The following is a 24,492-nucleotide window of genomic DNA, read 5'->3' as shown; positions in this document are numbered from 1 at the left end:
TTCTTTAGCATGCCATTCCTCTGGTCTATACATTTTCTGATACATCTGGTACGTAACACATTGGTTCATCATAGTATTCAAGCTATTCAATCCCTACTCTGAGGCACTGATTGGAATGAGTAGTGTGCATATTTAACGGAATAATGACAGAGGAGTGTTCACGGCAGTCTACGACCTGGTTATTCCAGCTCTGGAACTTTGGACTCTTCGATCAGCATCGTAGTACTGTTCGTTGAAAGTGAGAAAGTGTGCGGTTTTTCATTTGATCGAGTATTTTATATGATAACATTGCTTTCAATCGCTACATTCCTACTGACGTTTTTGTAATGACCTATGTTGAATTCAGTTAGGAAAACCACCAAGTCAATCTTTCTGAGAATCCCGTAGCGAAGCACGGGTACATCAGCTAGTAAAACATATAAAAATAAATAAATCCCCTTGTACCACTGGCCCTGAATGGCCTTTGGCCTACCAAGCTGCTCCTCAGCCCAAAGGCCTTGCAGATGATGAAGTCAGCACTATGAATTCTGTCGGCCATTATTCTTGAATTTCTAGAACCAGAGCAGTCACCTCATCATCAGATAACACCTCAATAGAAATTACATGAGGCTGAGTGGACCTCGAACCAGCCCTTAAGCCTAAGCAACTATCTCTGACATGACTGGGAATCAAACCCAGGGTCTCAGGGTAAGAGGTAGGTGCACTACCCCAACACCACAGGACTGGCTAGAACACAACCGTTATTTAAAAAAATTACAGCTTCATGGATGTACAGGAACAGTCAAATTTCATTTTTCTAACACGTCTAATTAATTTATCATTCACTAAAATTGATCTAATCATTTGTAATGCTTATGAACAATAAGTTCTATTAAGCAGAAGGCATATCAACACTTAACACACTCCCTAACTTAGAAGGCTAAGAACTTGCCCCACCCACCACCACGACAACCTACCCGCTCTTTTATTGGGGGTTGGGACCAGCACTAGGGGGCACAATATATTGTTGGAAGAACACCACACTTTCAGAAGAGGTCAATCATGGAGAATACTGTATATTTACCATACCAGCAACATAAACAATAGAGAAGATAGCTATTTAGTTCTCTTTCCAGTTGAACCATGCTTTTGTTTTATGTAGGCCCTACCTTTTATACAGGTTGCCAATGCTTCAAATACGTTGCTTTATTCCTTATCAAAGCGGCTGATGTACCCCTACTCAATCCAAGGTAACTGGTCTTCCCAGACAGCTAAAATCAACAAATGAAGATGTTCAGTGTGCCTTGCCTAACATAGTCTCTCCTCCCTCTGGCTACCGCAAGCCCCAGTAGGGGATGGAGCATCTTGAAACAACTGGAACGTATCTCTCGATCAACAGCCAGTAGGGAGTTAGTGGTGCTGTTGCGTAACTTGAGGGTTCATCCTGTATTTTCATGGTCTGACCTGCATATTGGAAATCTATGTATAACAGGCATCCAAGAAGTGCCGATTTTGCAGATTTGTAAGCTGCTATCTCAGTAACGTGGCATCACGGAAGTGTGATTCAAGTGTTGACTTCTTCGTCTAACGTACATGAAAAAAGAAATAGCAGTTATTTATTAATGCAAAATTTAGGGTTCAGTTTTTACTGGGACACCTTATTTCTACGGATTAGAGCGGTCGATGTGGGGTCTTCTCGCTTATGTCAATGTTTACTCAAGCAACAGATAAGAAGGTGCTTGGCTAACTGTATTATAGGACCTCTATGCATCTAACTGTGGTTGTCAAGTGGTATGCCAGGAAGACATTTTCTTTCTCTCTCAATGATAGACAAATAACGTGGACGTGCAGTCCCAATTCTGCAAACCAATGTTAAAAATAGACACTATCATGGAAGTTAACCTAATATATAAATCAAAGTCAGAAGAAAAGTCATATAATCCAATACAAATGTCCAATTCTTTGCTATTAAATCCAAAAATTTCAAAATAAGCATGAATTTTCTCCCAAAAATGCCACAACATGCACAGAAAACGTCGTTATTTGGAACTGATTAGTCATAAAACTAATATTTGCAAAGTTTCAGAAGTGTAACCAGCTTATTTAGGAACATGCATTAGCATGGAAATCTGGGCTCTAGTGATAAGTAATGGTCCTTCTTTATTTTACTTACGATTTCTGATATTTAGTTTTCTTCTTTGATTTTGTATCCTCCAAAGAATAACCCATTTCTATGACATCATGCGATTTTCCAGTTTCTTCCAGACGAGACTCAAGTTCAATGGCGAGAATTTTACAAGCTAGAAATTTAAAACAGGATCAGTAAGAAAAGTCAGCTAAAAACACAAGCTTTTTTTACCCAGAAATGTCACTAATTAACTTAGCAGCACCAAGACATGGTTCTTGTATTACACACAAGCCAATACATTATTTTCTAGGAATGTCCCAAGACCGCAGGGAAGAATAAGTTAGAAAGCTACGAGATAAACACTTTTTCATATAGAGTTCCTCTAGTGAGGTTTTACATTAAAGTATTGTACCAGACGATGAAAGACTAATTGCAATTAAAAATTACGTAACAAAGTTAAAAGTTTTCTTAACATCAAGGGAAAAATGGGAGCCAATCAACTATAGCTTCATCTTTTAAAAAGTCTGAACTCTTCTTGAAAGAACATTATGCAAATGCTTTTAAAATCTGCACATTCCAGACATACATATACCTGCAGCTCAAATGATTTCTGCAAATAGGCTACTTTGTAAAACATGTTAGCAAATCATCCATAAAGATCTATAGAACGTGTTAGAATAACGATAGCAACAACAAGAAGTAATTTTATTGTATACCTAGACTTACCGTATACTCTCGATTATCCGTGCACGTTTTCGTCTTATTAAAATACTGTAATTGAAATTGAATAGTTTGAATTTACAGTATTTTTCATACATATTTTTTCAGTGCAGTTCCGGTATTTTTCGCACATATTTTTGCAGTGTAGTCCCGGTGTGTAACTTATTTTTAGTATGGTACTTTGTGACAAGTCGACGACTTCTCGCATTGTCCTGTCTTGTTTTGTAATAGCGAAGTGTAGGTTCCTTTAGGAGGTAGGGGTAGGCTTATTTCAAGGTTGCTTGAAGGCAACTGCAGCCTGCACTCCACTGAGGCATCTGGTTAAATGGTCAACAGCTGTTAACAAATTGTTAACTTCAGACGATGTATTCATTGTTGCCAAATTTCTTCCTCTGAATGCGACAACACTGATACAGCCTATGGATCAGGGCGTGATTGCATCTGTGAAGCAACACTATAGATCTGAACTCCTGAAAAATTTGATGGAAGTAAGTGTTGTTACTCTATCAAATTTCTGGAAACAATATTTTTTTATTGGATGCAGTACATGGAGTTGCAACAGCAGCCTGAGGAAAAGTAAAACCGTGCACCCTATCGCGATCATGGAGGAAAACTTTACCATAAACAAATAGAATAACAGGATATCCGTGAAGAAGACAGTTCTCAAGAAATTCTTGTTCATGCTAAGAAAGCCGAGGGGATCGAAGAAATTGACTATAAATCAACTGAATGGTTTTTGAGTAACTTGTGTGAACAAGACTTTCAACAGTTAAGTGAAGAAGACATTGCTAATGTCTGTGCTGGAAATGGTAGTGACACTGACAGTTTAAGTGAGTTTGAAGAAAAAGAAAGTGATGAAAGTGTTTCTCATTCTGTGGTTCTACAGTGTATAAATACCCTGTTGGATTATATGGGACAGAGGTGGTTTGAAAATGGTGACATTATTGCACGGCACAAAACACACATTGAGGTAAGGAAGCAGATGAACAACCAAAAGCAGAGAACCATTACAGACTTCTTCAGAGCAAAATAACGTGGGTGAGTTATCTTTGTAAATGTATTATAGCCTACTTCATATGGTACCGTATTTAAAAAAATACAGAAGGCATTTTTCTTGCAACAAGGGCACCTATAGGATAGTTTGTAAGGGGGGGGGGCTAGAACTGGAGGTATGTAGTATTTTTAATATTTTGGAAGATCAATGGCGACTTGTATTCCACGGTAGAATGCCACCTCGGAATCCCCTACCTCTTCTATGTAATACAGACTTTTAAATCATTTTCTTGAAACAAAAACACCTGACTACATTAGATATTTTTCATTCCCTGAGAGCTAGCGGGGGGCACCCCCCCCCCCTGCCCCCGGGCATGGGCGCCCTTGTATTGAATGAACACATGCTTTTGGATTATCTATGCCATTCACCCCAGACAATCAAGAGTATACTGTATATTGTATTTTCTCTTGTTCCTCTGGACTAGATTACCAAAGTATGCGCACAGTCCACATAGCGACATCTGGCATATCCTACTAATAACATATACAAGGGTCTTCTTAAATAAAAGGACAAAATAAATAAAATTAATAAAAACAGTAAGTGGTATTAAATTAAGTCAAAGTGTTTGAAATAAAGTGTACAAGAACTAGTCATTATATCTTGCATGTTTTTCAACTGCTTTTCCACTTCTACAGTAGTTTTCTGAAATGAGCTGGTTAGAGCATGAGATATTTGAACTGGGTTAATTGGAATACAAGATGTTAGAACTGAACTGAACTTGCTCAAATTCCTGACTGGCAACTCCTCTTGTGTTTTGAGCACAGAGCAACCAGCTTCATCTTCACCGGCTACTTTCTCTGGATTACCATTTTCCTCCATCACATGCTTTTGATGGTGATGTTTGTTCTGCTTTCTCATCAACTGAGCCGTTCTTTTCTCAGATGCAAGTATTTGTGAGTCATGCTACTCTCTCTTCATACTTCCTTCAAATGAGAATAAATTCATATGTTTGTATTGTACGTGGTTTTCTTTTCCTCTTCAATGTTCCTATCTATTTCTTATTCGGCTCCATAGCTAAATGGTGAGCATGCTGGCCTTTGGTCACAGGGGTCCTGGGTTCAATTCCCAGCAGGGTTGGGAATTTTAACCATAAATTGTTAATAACATTGACATGGGGACTGGGTGTATGTGCCGTCTTCATCATCATTTCATCCTCATGACGATGCACAGGTCGCCTACGGGCATCAAATAAATAAAAAGAACTGTACTGGCCTCTCCGGAGGCCCACACACCATTTCATTTCAACTATTTCTTCCACTTATTCATGATGACTGCATACGGGGATCCTATTTTTTCCAAAATTGTGACCTAGCAGCTACACAAGATCTTGGTGACAACTGATCTACCACTTCAGCTTTCTTCTATGGTTCATTTCGTTCATTTCACCTCTCTGGGTTTGATTGTACTCTAAAATCTCATCCTATATTTAACTTGGTGAGTTCTCACCTCTGTTTGTCACAGTACAACTTGAATTTCCTCTCCCTGATATCTATCAGATCTTGTATGTTTGTAACAACTTTCACTTTCAAGACCTCTTCTGATGTAGGGATTATAGTCTTCATCCATCTAGATACCAGTTTTTGTACTCGTGAGTATTTTGGTCCTCTTGTAGCATTATCCTCGCGTTGAAAATTGCTCAAACAATTATCTTTACTGTCAAGTTCCGTTTCCTTAAGTATTTTCTTAGCAATATTCACTGCTGGCTCTACCTTGCCATTACTTTCATGGTGATAAAGAAAGGACATGATGAGTCCTATCCCACTTGAAAGTAAACTTCTTAAATTCATGAGAATCTACTTGCGTTCCGCTGCCTATGTGAATAATATCTGGGATACCATGGACACTGAAGTTTCTTTTACATATTTTGGGATTGATTGTTTTGGTACTCGTTTCCCAAAAGACCAACCCTCATCCACACTGTGAAAGACAGGCAATGGTATGAAGTGGGGGATGGTCTGTACAGTAAGGACATTGTGTGCCCTGGAACCAACATGGTAACTATGAAGACCTTATGGGAACCCTGAAAAGTGATGGCTAAGGGGCTCTGGTGAAATCCTCTAGGACAGGGATGGTGGACAAAATAGGTTTCAGTACAGCATACCTGCTGTTGGAGGCAACCTGCTGCCTTGCTGATAGGAGCGGAACTAGTAAGGCTACAGGAGAAAAACCAGAGAGAAAATTTTGCAATCTGGAGCAGTTAGGAGGCAGACCCCTCCCTGGGTTAGAGTGCAATTGACTAATTATTTGATCATCTGAATTTTCCCTTATTATAAGTGAAAGAGAGTAATACACCGGACATATTCTAAGACAGCAAAACAAGCAAAGCATTACCTGCTACGAATTTTGGTATACAGAATATTCAAAGCATATATAGAAAGGAGGTGGAATTGTGTAACGAAATCCTGAAGATGTTAATAATAACAATGTTATTAGCTTTACGTCCCACTCACTACTTTTACGGTTTTTGGAGACGCCGAGGTGTCGGAATTTAGTCCCGCAGGAGTTCTGTAACGTGCCTGTAAATCTACCGACACAAGGCTGACGTATTTGAGCACCTTCAAATACCACAGGACTGAGCCATGATTGAACCTGCCAAGTTGGGGTCAGAAAACCAGCGCTTCAACTGTCTGAGCTAGTCAGCCTGGCAATCCTGAAGACGAAACTAGAATATGCCGGACTGAGTGGCTTAGACAGTAGAGGCTTTGGCATTCTGACCCCTACCTGGCAGGCTCGATCCTGGCTCAGTTCAGTGGTATTTGAAGGTGCTCAAATATGTCAGCCTTGTGTCGGTAGATTTACTGGAATGTGAAAGAACTCCTGCACCTCAGCATCTCCAAAAACCGTACATGTAGTTCATGGGACGTAAAGCCAACAACATTTTTTTTTTCCTTTTGCTATTGGCTTTACGTCACACTGTCACAGATAGGTCTTATGGTGATGATGGGACAGGAACGGACTAGGACGGAACTGGCCGTGGCCTTAATTAAGGTACAGCCCCAGTATTTGCCTGGTGTGAAAATGGGAAACCACGGAAAACCATTTTCAGGGCTGCCGACAGTGGGGTTCGAACCCACTATCTCCTGAATACTGGATACTGGCCGCACTTAAGCGATTGCAGCTATCAAGCTTGGTAATAACATTATTAAAGTGGAATATCTTGCCATAACTGAAACGAAGAAGAACAGGAAATGAATTGAGACACTAGAAAGTGATGTTTTTTTCTGTACAGTGGGGTACCTATGGTGAAAGAGCAGGAGTAGATTTTAAGTTGACCAACAATCATCTAGGTACAGTAAAACAATTGCAGTTTGTTGATGAGAGGATTATGGTCATGAACATCAAACAAGACGTTAGAGGTGGCTCTCATCATAATGTATGCTCTAAATGAAGATGTGAATATGAAGGACGAGTACTTTGAACTGTCGCAGCAGACAATAGATGAAACAAATTGTAATATATTTTGTTACAATTTTCATATTTATTTCTAGAACTTACGATTGTAAACTATGAGATTATAATCAGCTGTATTAGATTGTCACTACGTCAGGATTGGACGATGTGTACGTCATTGGGTCATGTGGCCGTTCAAATAAAGCTATCTCATTGGCTACTCCTATCTCGCCTATCCACAGCCTAAGCTTTCCCTTGACCTCAAGTCAGTCGTCATGTAGCCTGCACCTGTTTCATTCCGTCTCCTTAGCTGATGTGGTACTTTAAAAATAACGTGTACTTCTACTGATTATCTACCTCAAGGTGTTCCATACGTAAAACAAATGCTGAGAGAATGATCATCCTTGGAAATCTGAATGGACAAGTTGATAATGAACCAGAAAGGTGGGAACACGTTATAGGTAAAGGAGAAGGTGATATTAACAATAACAGAGTGTGCCTTCTTCACTTATGTATAGTGAATAACTTGATCAGTGCTAACATCCAAGTTCATCCACAAGGACATTCACAAATGCACCCAAGTTGAGCCATCAAAAGATGAGAGATCCATCATTCACCATTTATTATTATAGTGAAGAGAAACCAGATTAAATTTATGCATGATACTAGGATCAGAAAAGGTTCTGAAACTGTCAGTGGCCAAATCAAGAAAACAAGAACGGAGTACATTGAGGAAGACTCCAGGAGACGTGCTGCAAACGCCCAAAATGACCCGTTCCTAGTGCTTAGGAAACCAAAAACTTCAGTAACAAATAATATCTCAATGGAGTCATGGGAAAACCATTTCAAAAGCATTCTCAACCTCCAACACCGATCAACAGCTTTTGAATTAACTCCAATAACAATGACGGGAAATCACATCCCCATAACGAGGCAGGAAATATATAATACAATAACAGCAGCAAAAAATGGAAAGGCCCCCGGCCCAGACAGCATTTGCACAGAACACCTGAAAGACTCTCTACCTGTCATGCTAGACTACTGGGTAGAACTATTCAACACATGCATGCACACTGGGGAAATTCCAGAGCAATGGAGATTGTCAACAATCAAAATGATATTTAAGAAAGGAGAAATTGACAATCCTGATTCATATCGAGGTATAGCCCTCGAAAATACATCATTCAAAATCTTCATGAAAATCTTAACAATCAGGCTTGCAGAAGAAACAGACTCCCAGATACCAGAAAATCAATTCGGCTTCCGAAAGGGAAGAAGCACACTACATGCTGTAAAATATCTAATAGAACAGGTCCAAGATACATTGAGGCATCCAGGAAAGAAATATTTTGTAGTCTTCGTAGACTATCGTAAAGCTTTTGACCTTGTTGATAGAGCAACACTCATCCGGAAACTCAATTACCTAATAGGAGCTACACATCCGATAGCAATCATAATTCACAATGAAGTATTTATTTATTTTCCACCTAGTCGATACAATGATTGCCTAAGGCAATTTTTATTGGTCAAAAGTGGTACATGTTTCGTATATTATCAACATCTTCAGCCACATAACACAGTTTAGATGAAAAATATAAAATTGACAAAGTAATGCTTTAGAGGAAGTGTCCTTGAAATTAACATAAGAATCTTATGTTAATTTCAAGGACACTTCCTCTAAAGCATTACTTTGTCAATTTTATATTTTTCATCTAAACTGTGTTATGTGGCTGAAGATGTTGATAATATACGAAACATGTACCACTTTTGACCAATAAAAATTGCCTTAGGCAATCATTGTATCGACTAGGTGGAAAATAAATAAATACTTCATTGTGAATCTATTGAAGTGCGATACGGACCATGAAGCTGATTTTATGTAAGCAATCATAATCTCGAATATCCTCAAATATAACTATGTCCAAATATCAGACAACATAACCCTATCCAAAAACGTAACCCAAACAAACGGAGTCCTACAAGGTGACCCAATCAGCCCAATTTTATTCAACATCATGACAGCAGACATCACAGAAATAATCACAAATACCTCAGCATTGCTTATACTTTACGCAGATGATATGGCAATAGGCTCAGAAAACATAGAAGAGCTCCAAGAGGTCCTCAATAGGCTCACATCATGGGCAGAAAGAAACGGTTTGCAAATAAACCACAACAAAACTAAACAAATGGCCTTTAGGAAAGGAGGAAAACATGCACCTAAAAATACAATAACCATGCACAACAAACCTCTGGAAGTAGTGCCGAAATTCAAGTACCTTGGAGTCACCCTCCAAACTACTCTAACATCCTACAATATCCACGTCAAAGAAAGAGCAGCCGCAGCAATAAAAGCCATCTACAACATTCAACAACCTCAACAAATATCATTGGGTACAGCAATGCTACTGTTCAGGACAGCCATATCACCAATAGCAACCTATGGGATTAACATCACCTGGGAAAAACTCACACTCAGCGACCTGATGACAATAGAAAAAGTCAAGGCCCGATATCTCAAGAGAATACTAGGCATTGGGAAGTCAGCCCCTTCAAGGTTAACGTATGTCCTAACCAAGGAGGACTATTTCATTGACAATATCAAAACACAGTTTTGTCTACCAAACACCAAGCCCTACGAGAATGCGCGCCAAAATTTAAACGAGAAAAGGAATGCTATTTGGTCCGACTTCTATTTCATGGACTCTATAATGACGGAAGAATGGAAGCAAGCAAATTACGAGCTACGGCACGTAATTACACGTTACGCCACTCATGGATTTCACCACAGATTCTGCCAAACCAAAAACTTCCACCAGCCGAACGAAGACTGTATATGTAACCTGTGCAACGATCATTGTGAAAGATACCATGCACAAAACTGCAAAATGAGGACAACCTCAATAATAAGAATGGCATTAGCATAGTTGACCATCTGTACAAGAACTGTTTTTGCACATTGTGCGCTTTTCATTTAATAATAATAAATTGTCAGTGGCCATCTCTTATTGACAATGGTACTGGTTACTTAAGCGAGAAGAAGAAAGAGGAGGAACAAACAAAAGGAGGGAAGGGACAAGATCAAAGTGTATAAACTATAGGATCCAGATACCAGGACCCAGTATCAAGATTTTATAACCCTGGAAGTTCAGAGACTCGAGAATATAGCAACATAAGATCTTGAAGAAGCCTATGTGAATTTTAAGACCATTCTCATGAAGGCAGCAAAGGAAACCTGTGGAACATCTGGGCAAAGAAACAAACAGCAGGCTATGGTAGAATGATTCCATGAAAACTGGGGTTAGAAAGAAGAAGGGACTATGGAAGAAATACCTGGGAACAGAGATCTCAGGAGGAGTTTAGAAAATTAATGGAGAAGTCACATCATGAAAACCAAAACTATTCTGTAAGGTCTTGAAGAGTCTCCAAAAGGAAAAGGAATGGATGAGGAACAGATTATGAAAAGATGGAGAGTATTTCAGGAAACTGACTTGTGAAAAAGGAGAGAATGATACATACGAAGAAGAGCAAGCAAATGATGCAAAATGCATTACCTGTAAAGAACTGAGAACAGCTATTAAAAAAGATGAAGCTGGAATAGCTGTAGACATGACAGAATTGCACCAGAAATGGTGAAGTGCATGGGAGAAATTGGGGAAGATCTTCTGTTTTATGTAGCATGGAAGCACATGAAAATACCTGCAGACTGGGGTACATCAGCCATCGTCCTAATATACGAGGTCTGCAATCAGCTGCAGTTTTTGTGGACAGCAGCTTATGACACTGTGTGGAGGGATGGCTTGATGTCGAAGTTTATTGAAATTATCCCATGTCAAAAGCTGGCAGTTTTATTGAACAACATGCTCTCTGACAGACGCTTTAAGGTTTTTCTGAATGGACAATCTAGCAGATGGAGGACTCTAAATAACGGCCTACCTCAGGGGTCAGTTTTGGCCCCTATTCGCTAAATATCCATGATATGCCAGACATGGACTCATTGAAAATCCAGCATGCAGATGACCTAGTGTTAGTCTTCCAGAGTAAAGATCTTATGACTGTGAGAATGTACTGGCAAGTGATCTGACAAAATTGAGTGACTACTTCCATAAATGGAGACTTCAACTTAACACAAACTGAGGTTACTGCATTCCATCTAAATAATACGGAAGCCCAAAGGAAGCTACACGTGGCTTTCAACGGAACCGAAGTGCCACATAACAACAATCCAAAATATCTATGAATCACTCTGGATCGGTCCTTGACATTCAAACAACAGTACATCACGCTATCTAAGAAACTTGGCTCCAGAGTGAATCTACTCCACAAGATTGCTGGGAGTAGCTGGGGTGCGGACGCCAATACCCTACGCTCTGGCTCTTGTGTATTCTGCCAGTGAATACTGTGCTTCTGTAGCAAAACAGCGTTCACACAACAAAGACTGATGTACAGCTTAATAAAGCCATGAGAGTTATCACTTGTACTGTCAGATCTACTTCCATTCAACGATTAACTGTCTTAGCTAACACTCCACCGCAAGATCTAAGAAGGAAAGCAGTCTCTTCTCTTATGAATTCTACCTTGTACGATGCCCTACAAGACCCACTAAAAATTCATCTAAAATCACGCAAACCACCCTGGACTGATTTTAAAAGTATCAGTTTTTTCGACATGACCTCTGAGTGGTGACAGCGTTGGCATGAACATCCACCTAACAATGATCGCTTGATTCAAGATCCAACAAAAAGGCTGAAGGATTCCAACTGCTGCGTCAAACCAAGTCGAACCTGAACCGAATTAGAATGGGTCAAGGGAGGTGTGGTTACATGTTGAAGAAATAGAGTTTCCATTCATCTGCTGACTGTGACTGCAGAGTGGAGGAGCAGACAATGGAACACATTGTTAAGGAGTGCCCCCTTCAAGCATTTAACAGTGATTGAGATTTCTACACCAAGTGACTCCCGAGTGCTCTGGACTGGTTGTCAAATTTGGACAATTCTATTTGATATTAGATATTTTGCGTACTTGTAAAGCCATACGATATATATATTATAGCTGCCAACTTTCAATAAGAGAAATCTGAAAGATCCTAAAGCGGAACATTTTTAACACCACGCGCATGCGTCGCAAAGTTTTGTGACATAATGAAAAAGGACAGCAAGGGGGGAGATTATAAACAATACTAACACAAGTCAAATATATGTTATGATCACCCCTGAAATTAAATACACACAGTTACATCTTGAGTGCTCATCTGTTTTCATCATTACTCCCGCCCATTGGACAAGACTTTCACATCCGCGGAACAACTGTTGTATGTTTACACGCTCGCGGCTTTCTCAGGAAGGATGTTGTCAAGCGGTGGAGTGCTGCCAACCTCTGTACTTAGGAACTAATGAGTGAGTGGAGCTTCAACAGCTGCTGGTGGTGATTATTGTTACACGATTGGTGAGGAGCTGTTCTTGCCGTGCGGACGTTAGGATAGGACCTGGACAAGACCAATGATATAGGGATAAGCAAAGGGGGATCTGGGGGCGTAAGCCCCCAGGTTAGAAGCCACAAAGCAGCCCTAGGCCTCTAGTTTAGTGTGGAAATATGATGGGTCTGGACTGGTTCTTGTCATGCAAATGTTAGGATAGGACCTGGACAAGACCATTGATCTGGAGCGGTCCTTGCTGTGTGGACGTTAGGATAGGACCTGGACAAGACCAATGATACAGGGACTAGCAGAGGGGGTCCAGGGGGCGTAAGCCCCCAAGTTAGAAGCTGCAAAGCGGCCCTAGGCCACTGGTTTCACATGGAAACACGACTGGTCTGGACTGGTTCTTGCCGTGCAGACGTTAGGGTAGGACCTGGAGATCATTGGTCTGGAGTGGTTCTTGCCTTGCGGACATTAGGATAGGACCTGGACAGACTACTGATATAGCAACAAGCAAAGGGTTAGAAGCCGCGAAGTGGCCCTAGGCCTCAAGTTTCGTGTGGAAACACAATTAGTCTGGACTAGTTCTTGCCGTGCGGACAGTATGATAGGACCTGGACAAGACCACTGGTCTGGAGTGATTCTTGCCATGCGGACATTAAGATAGGATTGTACATTGTTTCGTTAACATGGTACATTTTCTTACACTTTTATTGTGCTGGGGTTGGTAACGGATTATGATTAACATTGACGGGAACGAGATCACATGCCACTTCATTGGCCAATAAGAATGCAAGTAGCTACTTCAGAAATGAAATGGCGTGTAATACTCTTCATTAGGTTATAAAAGTAAATGTACTTCTTGGGGCGGGATGGTGGGTTCCTGAACATCGCAATGAACACATCTCTTCTCTGAGACGCACTCCAAGTAAGATTTCATTAATTTCCACTTAGTTATAACATCAGAAATATGTTGTCAAACGGGCTGGAGTAATGCCCTGTTTTCACTTAACACTGGGAACACTTTCTGTGATCGCATAAAACAAGGAAATTAAGCAGAATATGCCTCCCTAAAATACTGATATCATCATTTCTTAGTTGAACTCATTGCGAACACCACTAAAAATACTACATCACTTTCAAATTCATCACACAATTCCACGAGCTTCAGAACTACCACCAATGTTAAACCCACACACAAACAAAGTCTTTCAGCTGCTATACAAAGCACGACGCAGTTACTTAAGTTTTTATATATAAATTCACAGCCTGCTACTTTTCATGGATTTCTTTTTTTTCAAACTCACAGCCTGCTAAGTGTTTGGAAACATCTCAGTGAATGAAGTAGCATTTGAGATCGAACAGGTGACAAAAGCAAGGTGATAGTCGATAATGTGATTATCGATACATTTACCAGTCAAACTTCAAACACTACATCTCATATTACCAACTACTATCAAAAGTCAAATCCGATTTGACCGCAGAAAACGAAACCAAACACGGATATTCATAATCCGTACAATAACGTCGTTCATCCGTTCAACACACTCAAAATCCATACATTTTAAAGAAAAACCGGAATACTTGGCAGGTATGATAATATACATAACATTGAGAAAGGATGATAACTGAAAGTGCCGTAATCATCAAAGCATTTCCCTACTGAGTATACCAGGAAAAATCTACTCATGAATCAGCGTGACGAGACTCCGAACAATGTGGTTTCTGGCTGGCAAGAAGAGCCCAGGATCTGATTTTCACATTCAGACAACTAATCAAGAAGACTACATTTTTTTTTTTTTAACACAATTTGCCTTATGTTGTACCAACATAAGTAGGTCTTATGGCAACGCGATATCATAGGAAAGGGCAGGAGTAGGAAGGAAGCAACTGTGGCCTTAATTAACGTACAGCCCCAGCATTTCCCTAGTGTGAAAATGGGAAACCACAGAAAACCAAATTCAGGGCTGCCGAGAGTGAGGTTCGAATCCATGATCTCCCAAATGCAAGCTCACAGCTGTGCGACTCTAACTGCATAGCCAACTTGCTCGGTGAGAAGATCTGGATCTTGAGGTTGTGTGCTATATCTTTTTTTTTTTTTTTTTTTTTTTGCTATGGGCTTTACGTCGCACCGACACAGATAGGTCTTATGGCGACGATGGGATAGGAAAGGCCTAGGAGTTGGAAGGAAGCGGCCGTGGCCTTAATTAAGGTACAGCCCCAGCATTTGCCTGGTGTGAAAATGGGAAACCACGGAAAACCATTTTCAGGGCTGCCGATAGTGGGATTCGAACCTACTATCTCCCGGATGCAAGCTCACAGCCGCGCGCCTCTACGCGCACGGCCAACTCGCCCGGTGTGTGCTATATCAATCTCGAAAAAAAATCTTCGATAAGGTTCCATAGAGTGAGATATGGAAGGTACTGGAGAAGATGCAAGTCAGCCAAAACTTAATTCAAGCCATCCAGAGTTTCTATAAACACTTGCAGAGACTATGAGAGAACTGGAAACAAGGAGTCTAAAGAGTTCGGCACGACATTTTTATGTCCAAACTGATTTCATCTTCTACGTTGTGTGGCATTTTTCCGATAGTGACCTCTGACATTGGGTGTACAGCAAGGAGACACTTTGTCTCCCTACTTGTTCATCATTATTATGGATGAAGTTATCAAAGATTGTAAAATGTGCACCCATCTCTTTATGTTGGAATACTGGACGATGAAACCAGTCCGGCTTACATTTTGAAGCAATGACCTGTTTGACCTTCATATGAGCAAGAACAGTCATTACAACAGAACCTATGGACTCCTGATTTTGAAAAAGAGTTGCTGTTATTAATAGAGGAGGGGTTGTGTAAAATATCGAAATTTCTGTACGTAGGCACGCAGAACACGTTAATGCAATAAAATATAACAGGTTTTCTGCAGTAGGCCAACATATGAAGGATTCTAATCATACCTTTACTGAATTTGGTCAAGTTATTGAGATACTGAAGGTCTTAAACAAAGGTCCCTTGCTTGATGCTATGGGAAATTGTTACATTCACTTGGACCAATATTTTAATGTGGGCCTAAATTTAAATGACACCTCCGAAAAACCAAAAATTTTGTTTGATTTTCTTATTTTACTTCTTACTAATAACAAAACTCCTAACTGCAGCTCTATCTTTTGTATTATGCATAACACTTTCTTACGTTATGCATATCCTTCGCTATACCCTCCATAGTTCCCTTCTCTCTCTCTTACCTTCACCTCTTCTTGTCCCCCTACCTTCTTCTCTTTCCTTTTCAACCTGACAATTTACTTAATTTTATTTTCAACTTTTACTTCCTCTTGTTTCTTTCTGCATTATTTACTTTTCTTTATTCTTCTTTAGGCCGGCCCTGTGGTGTAGGGGTAGCGTGCTTGCCTCTTACCTGGAGGCCCCAGGTTCGATTCTCGGCCAGGTCAGGAATTTTTACCTGGACCTGAGGGCTGGTTCGAGGTCCACTCAGGCTACGTGATTAGAATTGAGGAGCTATCTGACGGTGAGATAGCGGCTCCGGTCTAGAAAGCCAAGAATAACGGCCGAGAGGATTTGTTGTGCTGACCACACGACACCTCGTAATCTGCAGGCCTTCGGGCTGAGCAGCGGTCGCTTGGTAGGCCAAGGCCCTTCAAGGGCTGTAGTGCCATGGGGATTGTTTTTATTTTATTCTTCTTTTTACTCCATTGACCCTGCATTGAACTGAGAAAATTTCCCTTGAAGTTCTTATTAATATTACAACTTCCACCTTTTAAAATATATTTCAATATTCAAATTAAAGGAAACTATTCACAGCTGTAGTACAGTTTCCATAGAAACAATTTACAACATTTAAAACAGGCGACTGTTCAGTTTGTTTTCCAAGAACAATTTTATGTTTATAAAGGAACTTTGTACATGTTTCATCCTTTGTACTTCTGATCAATTGTGATAAGACCTTTTATTTAAATTGTGAACCTTCCTACTCTAAGTAGAACTCAGGACTTTCAAGATTCCAGCTTGAGTTAAATAATTATGTTATGTTAAAATGTCGTTCTAATTGGGACTGTCATATTTACAGAGAAACTCTATATGTGGTTCGACCTTTGTAAAACATTTCATTTATGACAAGACTTTTTATTTATTTGAGAATCTTATGGTTCTAAGTCGAAATCAATACTTTCAAAGTTCTAACTTGAGTGAAAAGAATTCTGTTGTGTTAAGTGTCGTTCTAATCGTGACTTCAAGATTTTGAAATTGTGATTATTTGAAGATTTCTCCAGACACTTTTACGGGCATCATAAGTCCCATATAAAGAGTGTTTATATGTGCATTGATATAATGATGATACTACATACTATATATGAAAAGTTTTTTTTTTTTAATATTCATATGGTATTGTTGAGGAATATGATTGTGTTGACATTAACAAAAGGAACAGTATCGGTGGTTGGTCAGCTATCACTTGCGGGTATTGAGGTGCCACAAAAGTACAATGGTACAAGGCCTACAAAGTCAGCAAAACTTAAGGACTTGCCTGAATAACTTGAATATGACCCTCCAAGATATCACCAGCATTATAAAGAATTGACAGCTGGTAATGTCCAAGAAGTGGCTGAGGAATCATTATACAGTGCATTAGAATATGACCCATATGACTGACGACTGTCCAATGAGGTACAGTTATGTCATATCCCAAAATAGGTTTGCTGCATCTTTATATCTAGTTCTCTGTATATAAAACAAATTTTTTGTATTACATGATCATGAAATAAAGGCTCGTTACGAATCAAAGCTTAACTGTTTTCTATACCTAGGTCAACGCAAAAGTCAATTTTCTTCCATTTTCCTACATTCCTACTTTTCCAAGCACATTTCTTTTTTAATATTGTTCTATTATATAGTATTGATAATTTAAAGCTACTACACTGAGATATAACAATGAAAATAATATTTTTATGATATAGTTGTTTTTTCTTGACATTTGTAAAAGTTGATATATCTCCATTCTGACATAATGTTCATTAGCCCGTTTTTGCAAGCACACATTCAATTACACTATTAAATATTGCTGTTTGCACTACTTGTATTTTTTATTTTAACTCAGTAGCTACTGAATAGTTATTTCAAGCTAACTTAAAGAATTTCCAGTTTTCACTTACTTTCGCATGATCTTTGACATTCATTGGCTGCAGGGGAGGCAAATTAATTGACAGTGTTTGGGTATTTCCCCTCTGATCTATCATATTTATGCTGTTCAAGTTTCTTAATCCTATTTAGAAATACTTTCAATTTGAAATAGGATGAAATCTCTCAATTTACAAGTATACTTCAGTTTAGATGATTTGGTACACCTGGCAACATGTTGTATACTCTCATATTGTATTTTCTACTGTTGCTAATGACTAGATTACAAAGATATGGTCCTAGTACACATAGCAACACCTATCATATACAACTAACAGATGTACAAAAAATAAGCTTGACACATTTACACTGAAATAAAAAGAACCACAATATATCTGCGGGAAGAAGGAATTTGGAAACTATGTACTGTGATTCAGACAGAACGTATCAATTTCTGTTCAAGAGATATGACACCACTGGTTTCACAGCTTTGCAGTAATTATCAGGAAAACTGAAAATGTGCTTGTGTACCTTGGGCCAAACGTGAATGGCAGAATGTTGTGAATATATTGTAGTTTTGTCTGTCTGTCAGGTCATCAGTCCACAGCTGATTCTTGCATTCCGATCATTTGTAGTTCTGAGTAGGCAGTTAAGTATCTGTAATTTGTATTTCACACCCTCGATCTTTCAGTGTTTATAAGCGGTTAACTAATAATCAAGTTCCGACATCCCAATAATTTCAATACAAGTCCCTGGCGTAGTTTAGACAGAAATGCTTTTGAGAAATTATTGTGAACAACCTCATATTTTTCAGCATTTAAGGACACTTTTATTCTACGTCCCACGGAGTAGGGAAAATAATATTAATCCACCATCTGTAATAATCACATAACATTTCAGTTGAGAATTGTAGTGTAGATACGGTATATTAGATAGTATTTTGCCTGTTATATTAGTGTGTATTTTTGTGAAAACGGCAGGTTTCATTTCTATTACAGCATAGTAGGATAAGTAGTACTAATATTAATCTATCCACATGTTTTAACTTTGTTGGAAAATCTTTGAGTACTGGTAGTTCTTGCGAATATCTAACTTTAGGCCTAATTAGAATTTTCATCTCTACAAAGGGCACTAGGAAAGTTTTACAATGTGAGTGAACACTTTAGACTTTTTCAAAATAAATTCCACCCCACTCCATACGTCGAAACCAGTCACTGAACCAACTCTGCCGCTTTTCTTCGGTTACATTTTCACGCTCTTGATCCCATGCTGCCAGAAGCTCCTCGTCGGATGCAAAACGCCGCCCTTTCAGCTTCATCTTCACTTCTGGGAAGGATGCGAAATCAAATGGGGCAAGTTCAGAACAGCATGGAAGATGATCAAGCACAGTCAACCCTCATCTGGCAAGAAAATGCATTGTTACATTAGCATGATGTGCTGGAGCATTGTCGTGATGCAAGAGCCAAGTGTTGAGCTGTGACCTTGGATGGAGCCGCTTGAGAGCCTGGATAACCTGAGACAGACAAGTCTCACTGTACAACATCGCAGTAACTGTTCTTTGTGTTTCTAGCACAACCCGAGTCAGGATGCCCCGTTTAGTGAAGAATACTGCAATCATCCTTTTCTTCACTGACCTTGACTTTCGCACAGTCACAGGAGTACCCTCATCTTCAAACAGCCACACCTTGTTCTGGGATTTTGTTGGGACATCATAATGATGAAGCCAAGTTTTGTCACCTGTAACGATGCTATTGACGTTACGCGAAGTCCCATTTTCAAACTGTTTTAGCATTTCTCGGCACCATTTCACTCAATGTGCCCTTTGTTCCTCTGAAAGTGAATGGGGCACCCAAAGAGAACAAACCTTTCTAACATGGAGATGGTTGTGTAGAACTGAATGAATAGCTGGTGCAGGGATGTGGAGGGTCTCTTCTACCTGCCGATATGTCAATCGCCTCTCTTGCTGCAACATTTTCCTCAAAGCTTCAAAGTTTTCCTCAGTCACCGATTCAGATGGTCGCCCAGAACGAGGATCGTCTTCAACCTCCAAATTTCCCCTCTGGAACTCTTTGTACCAGCGTAAAATTGTTGTCCGATGTGGAGAGTCTTTCCCCAGCACAGGAGTCATTTCTTCCAGGCACTGGACAACATTTAATCCACAAGCAAAATTGTAGTGGATAATTGCGTGATATTCACCTTTAGACCACACTGACTTCTTAACTTGCTTTCAATCCCACTGCTTGGTACCAACTGGTGTGAAGGTCGCGCCTTGCTGTCTTCCAGACCAGTTTTCACCCCTCACCGTAACAGGGGTGTCCAGCCAACCGTTTTTGAGTATTGCAAAACTTTCCTAATGCCCTTTGTATTTGTGCTTAGTAATATCCTATTGTAATTAGGACATGTCTGAACGTAGTTTAAAAATTATTCTAGTGTAGTATAGTAACTTATTAGAAATTAGAGTGCGTATTCTATCATTTTGAGTTCACTTGCGAATTTCGTGGTAATTTTCTTTTCTGATTGTGCTTGGTAACAACCAGTTGTAATTAGAATATGTCTGAACGTAGTTTAAAATTATTGCAGTGTATTGTAGTATCTGAACATAGTCTGAATGTAGTTTAGAAGTATTGTAATGTATTACAGTATCATATTAGAAAATAGTGTTTTTATTCTATTACTGTGAAATATTTGTGCAGTATAGTATCTGTGGCATCTGTAGTAACTCTCTTACTAGAATTCTGTTGTAGTAATTAGGGTAGACTTAACTGCAGTTAAGAATTGTGTAATTCTTGCATATTATTCTCTGTTTCCAGTAATTAACAGCAATATTCATCCTGTTAGGGTGTTGTAGGAATAAAAACATTGTACAATTAAGTAGTATTGTAGTGCAATAGTAGCCTGTATTAATTAACTTAAGTGTAGTGTGATCTTTGTGAACTATCCTAGATAATATTTCTTTCCTTTCATTTTTATTTTTCACAGAATATCTTATTTTTCCTTTTCATTATTCAGTAAAGAATGGCTAAGGAGTGCAAGTGTAGGAATTGTGGCTGTGGCCAGGCATTAAGGAGTAAGAGGGAGGAGTTAGAGAGCTTGAGGGAGATAATTAGGATTCTCTCAGAGGACAGGAAGGAAATTAGGCCTCCCTCAAACATAGGCCCCAGGGGCTCTGAACTTTACATCGTGTGTTGGCGACCACGGGGCCCTCAGCTGAGTCGTGGCATTGTTTCCACTTACACCAGTCTCCTCACTTTCATCTATCACATCCGACCTCTCTTGGTAAACTCTTGTTCTTTTCCGACCTCGACGGTATTACGTATGGAGGCCTAGGGAGCCTTTCATTTTCACGCCCTACGTGGCCCTTGTCTTCCTTTGGCTAATACCTTCATTTTTCGAAGTGTCGGACCCCTTCCATTTTTTCTCTTTGATTAGTGTTATATAGAGGATGGCTACCCAGTTATATTTCCTCTTAAAACAATAATCACCACCACCACATCAAAAAATGTACAGGATACAGTAAGTGTAAAAAAGGGATGTGAAAGGAAAGGGGTAATTGTAGAAGACAGGTGGTCTAATATTTTAATGAGGAGATTGCAGGCTAAGGGCTCCTTTCAGGATCAGAATTCAGGATAGGTGTCTGTGAGAAATTGGTACGAGTGGTGGTGGTGGTGATTATTGTTTTAAGAGGAAGTACAACTAGGCAACCATCCTCTATATAACACTAATCATAGAGAAAAAATGGAAAGGGTCCAACACTTCGAAAAATGAAGATATCGGCCAAAGGAAGAAAAGGGCCACGAAGGGCATGAAAATGAAAAACTCCCTAGCCCTCGCAAACCTAATAGCGTCGGGGTCGGAAAAGAACAAGAGTTGACCAAGGGAGGTCGGATAGGATAGATGAAAGTGAGGAGCCTGGCACAAGTAAGTGGAAACAATGTCAGGACTCAGCTGAGGGCCCCGTGGTCGCCAACCCACGCTCCAAAGTTCAGAGCTCCTGGGGCCCCTTTTAGTAGCCTCTTACAACAGGCAGGGGATACCGTGAGTCACTGCAGGTAGAACAACCAAGGGCAGATGAGGAACAGGGAACTGTTGATGAAAAGTGTGGAAGTAAGAGAAAAGGAAAAAGTAGGAAAGGGAAATGTGCAGTAGTGGATAAGAAAAGATAGGTGAAACAGGGTCATGGGACGGAGAAAAAGGAGGAGGAAGTAACTTCTGCAGCTGTCAGGAAAGATAGGACTGACCAGGAGGGGAGGGGATCAAATGAAGTGGGTAGGACTACTTTCAACAGGATGGGCAAGTAGGACTGAGGGCTGAGGCTCTGGTCATGGGGGATTCCATCATTAGACATGTCGGGAAAGTGTATGGAGGAAAGGGTACCAGAGTAGAGTGTTATCCAGGAATTAGGTTAAGGCATATGTTGAGGAAAGTAGAAGAGAAGGAGGAAGGAAAGGAGACTGTGGTAGTGTTTCACGTTGGTACTAACAACGTAAGACAAGCAGGTATAAGTACCAACATAGTTGGGGATGAGTGGGACCTGGTAAATGCAGCACGGGTAAAGTTTCAGGAAGCAAAGATTGTTATCAGTTGAATACTGTGTAGGAGTGATACTGACTGGAAGGTGATTGGGTATGTGGGAAACTGGGAGTGAGATTTCTAGATCCTCATGGGTGGGTAGGAGATAGGGATCTGCGCTCAGATGGCTTCACTTAAACCGCTGTGGTACCTATAAGTTAGGAAATTTGTTTAGAAGGGTTATAGAGAATCGCCGGCCCCGTGGTGTAGGGGTAGCGTGCCTGCCTCTTACCCGGAGGCCCCGGGTTCGATTCCCGGCCAGGTCAGGGATTTTTACCTGTACCTGAGGGCTGGTTCGAGGTCCACTCAGCCTACGTGATTAGAATTGAGGAGCTATCTGACGGTGAGATGGCGGCCCCGGTCTAGAAAGCCAAGAATAACGGCCGAGAGGATTTGTCGTGCTGACCACACGACCCCTCGTAATCTGCACGGTTTCGGGCTGAGCAGCGGTCGCTTGGTAGGCCAAGGCCCTTCAAGGGCTGTAGTGCCATGGGGTTTGGTTTGGTTTGGTTTTTTGGGTTATAGAGATGTACATTAAGGGAAACAGATTGGCCTAGGGAGCAGTGTTAAAGGAACAGGAAACTGGAAATCAAGTAGCGATGACATAAAAATGTTAGTGTTGAACTGTAGAAGTATTGTAAAGAAAGGAATAGAATTAAGTAATTTAATAGATATATACTTTCCAGATATTGCAATAGGAGTTGAACCATGGCTGAGAAATGATATAATGGATGCAGAAATTTTCTCACGGAACTGGAGGGTGCATCATAAAGCTGGGATAGGAATGGTAGGAAGGGGAGTATTCATTCTGGTGAAAGAAGAATTTGTAAGCTACAAAAAGGTTAAGGATGACAAACATGAAAATCTAGGTGTAAGGCTTATCTCTAAAAATAATAGGCAACTTGATGTCTTTGGAGTGTACAGACAGCGAAAAGGTAGCGCAGTTGCTGATTTAGAATTATTTGATAAAATAATCAGCTATGTGGGAAACAATAAGGAAAAGAACGTGATTGTAGTGGGTGATCTCAATTTACCAAATGTCAATTGAGAAGGTAATGCGAATGACAGGAAGCATGCCCAACATATAGCAAATAAGTTAATTTGGGAAGGGCATCAGATTCAGAAAGTGATGGAACCAACTAGAGGGAAGAATATTCTGGATGTGGAGCTGGTAAAACCAGATGAGCTCTATAGAGAAACCAAAGTAATAGATGGTATTAGTGATCACGAAGCTGTTTTTGTGGTAATATTTTTTTTTTTTGCTAGTTGCTTTACGTCGCACTGACACAGATAGGTCTTATGGCGATGATGGGACAGGGAAGGGCTAGGACTGGGAAGGAAGCGGCCGTGGCCTTAATGAAGGTACAGCCCCAGCATTTGCCTGGTGTGAAAATGGGAAACCACGGAAAACCATCTTCAGGTCTGCCGACAGTGGGGCTCGAACCTACTATCTCCCGAATACTGGCCGCACTTAAGCGACTGCAGCTATCGAGCTAGGTCAGAGAGTTTAAAAAAAAGTAACTATGATCAGTGGAAAACGGCAAATAAAAATGTAAACAGACTCTGAGATGGCTTTAAAGCAATTGTTGAGGAATGTGAAAATAGGTTTGTACCTTTAAAGGTGGTAAGGAATGGTAAAGATCCAATATATTATAGCAAGAAGTAAAGAGAATAAGGAGGTGCAGGTTGGAAAGAAAGAGAGTTAGAATGCTGTGGAAGTAAGGAGAAATTGAAGGAACTTACTAGGAAATTGAATCTAGCAAAGAAGTCACCAAAGGATAACATGATGGCAAGCATAATTGGAGGTCATAAAATTTTAGTGAAAAATGGAAGGGTATGTATAGGTACTTTAAGGCAGAAACAGGTTCCAAGAAGGATATTCCAGGAATCATTAATGAACAAGGGGAGTGTGTATGCGAGGATCTTCAAAAGGCAGAAGTATTCAGTCAGCAGTATGTAAAGATTGTTGGTTACAAGGATAATGTCCAGATAGAGGAGGTGACTAATACTAAAGAAGTATTAAAATTTACCTACAACAGTAATGACATTTACAGTAAGATCCAAAAGTTGAAAACTAAAAAAGCAGCTGGAATTGATAAGGTTTT

General features: G+C 40.0%; 1 protein-coding gene across 1 annotated transcript in view; it reads right to left on the bottom strand.

The window, feature by feature from the left end:
- The window catches only part of CNPYb (protein canopy b), a 95,110-nt gene that overhangs the window by 55,070 nt on the left and 15,548 nt on the right, over positions 1–24,492 (bottom strand). The window contains exon 2 of the mRNA XM_067150033.2: positions 2,153–2,279. Coding sequence (XP_067006134.2) covers positions 2,153–2,279 — 127 coding nt within the window. The remainder of the gene's footprint in view (positions 1–2,152; positions 2,280–24,492) is intronic.

The sequence above is a fragment of the Anabrus simplex genome, chromosome 6 (assembly GCF_040414725.1).
Source record: "Anabrus simplex isolate iqAnaSimp1 chromosome 6, ASM4041472v1, whole genome shotgun sequence".
NCBI lineage: Eukaryota > Metazoa > Arthropoda > Insecta > Orthoptera > Tettigoniidae > Anabrus > Anabrus simplex.
The sequence above is the reverse complement of the archived record's forward strand: the minus strand, read 5'-3'. Positions and strand labels throughout refer to the sequence as shown.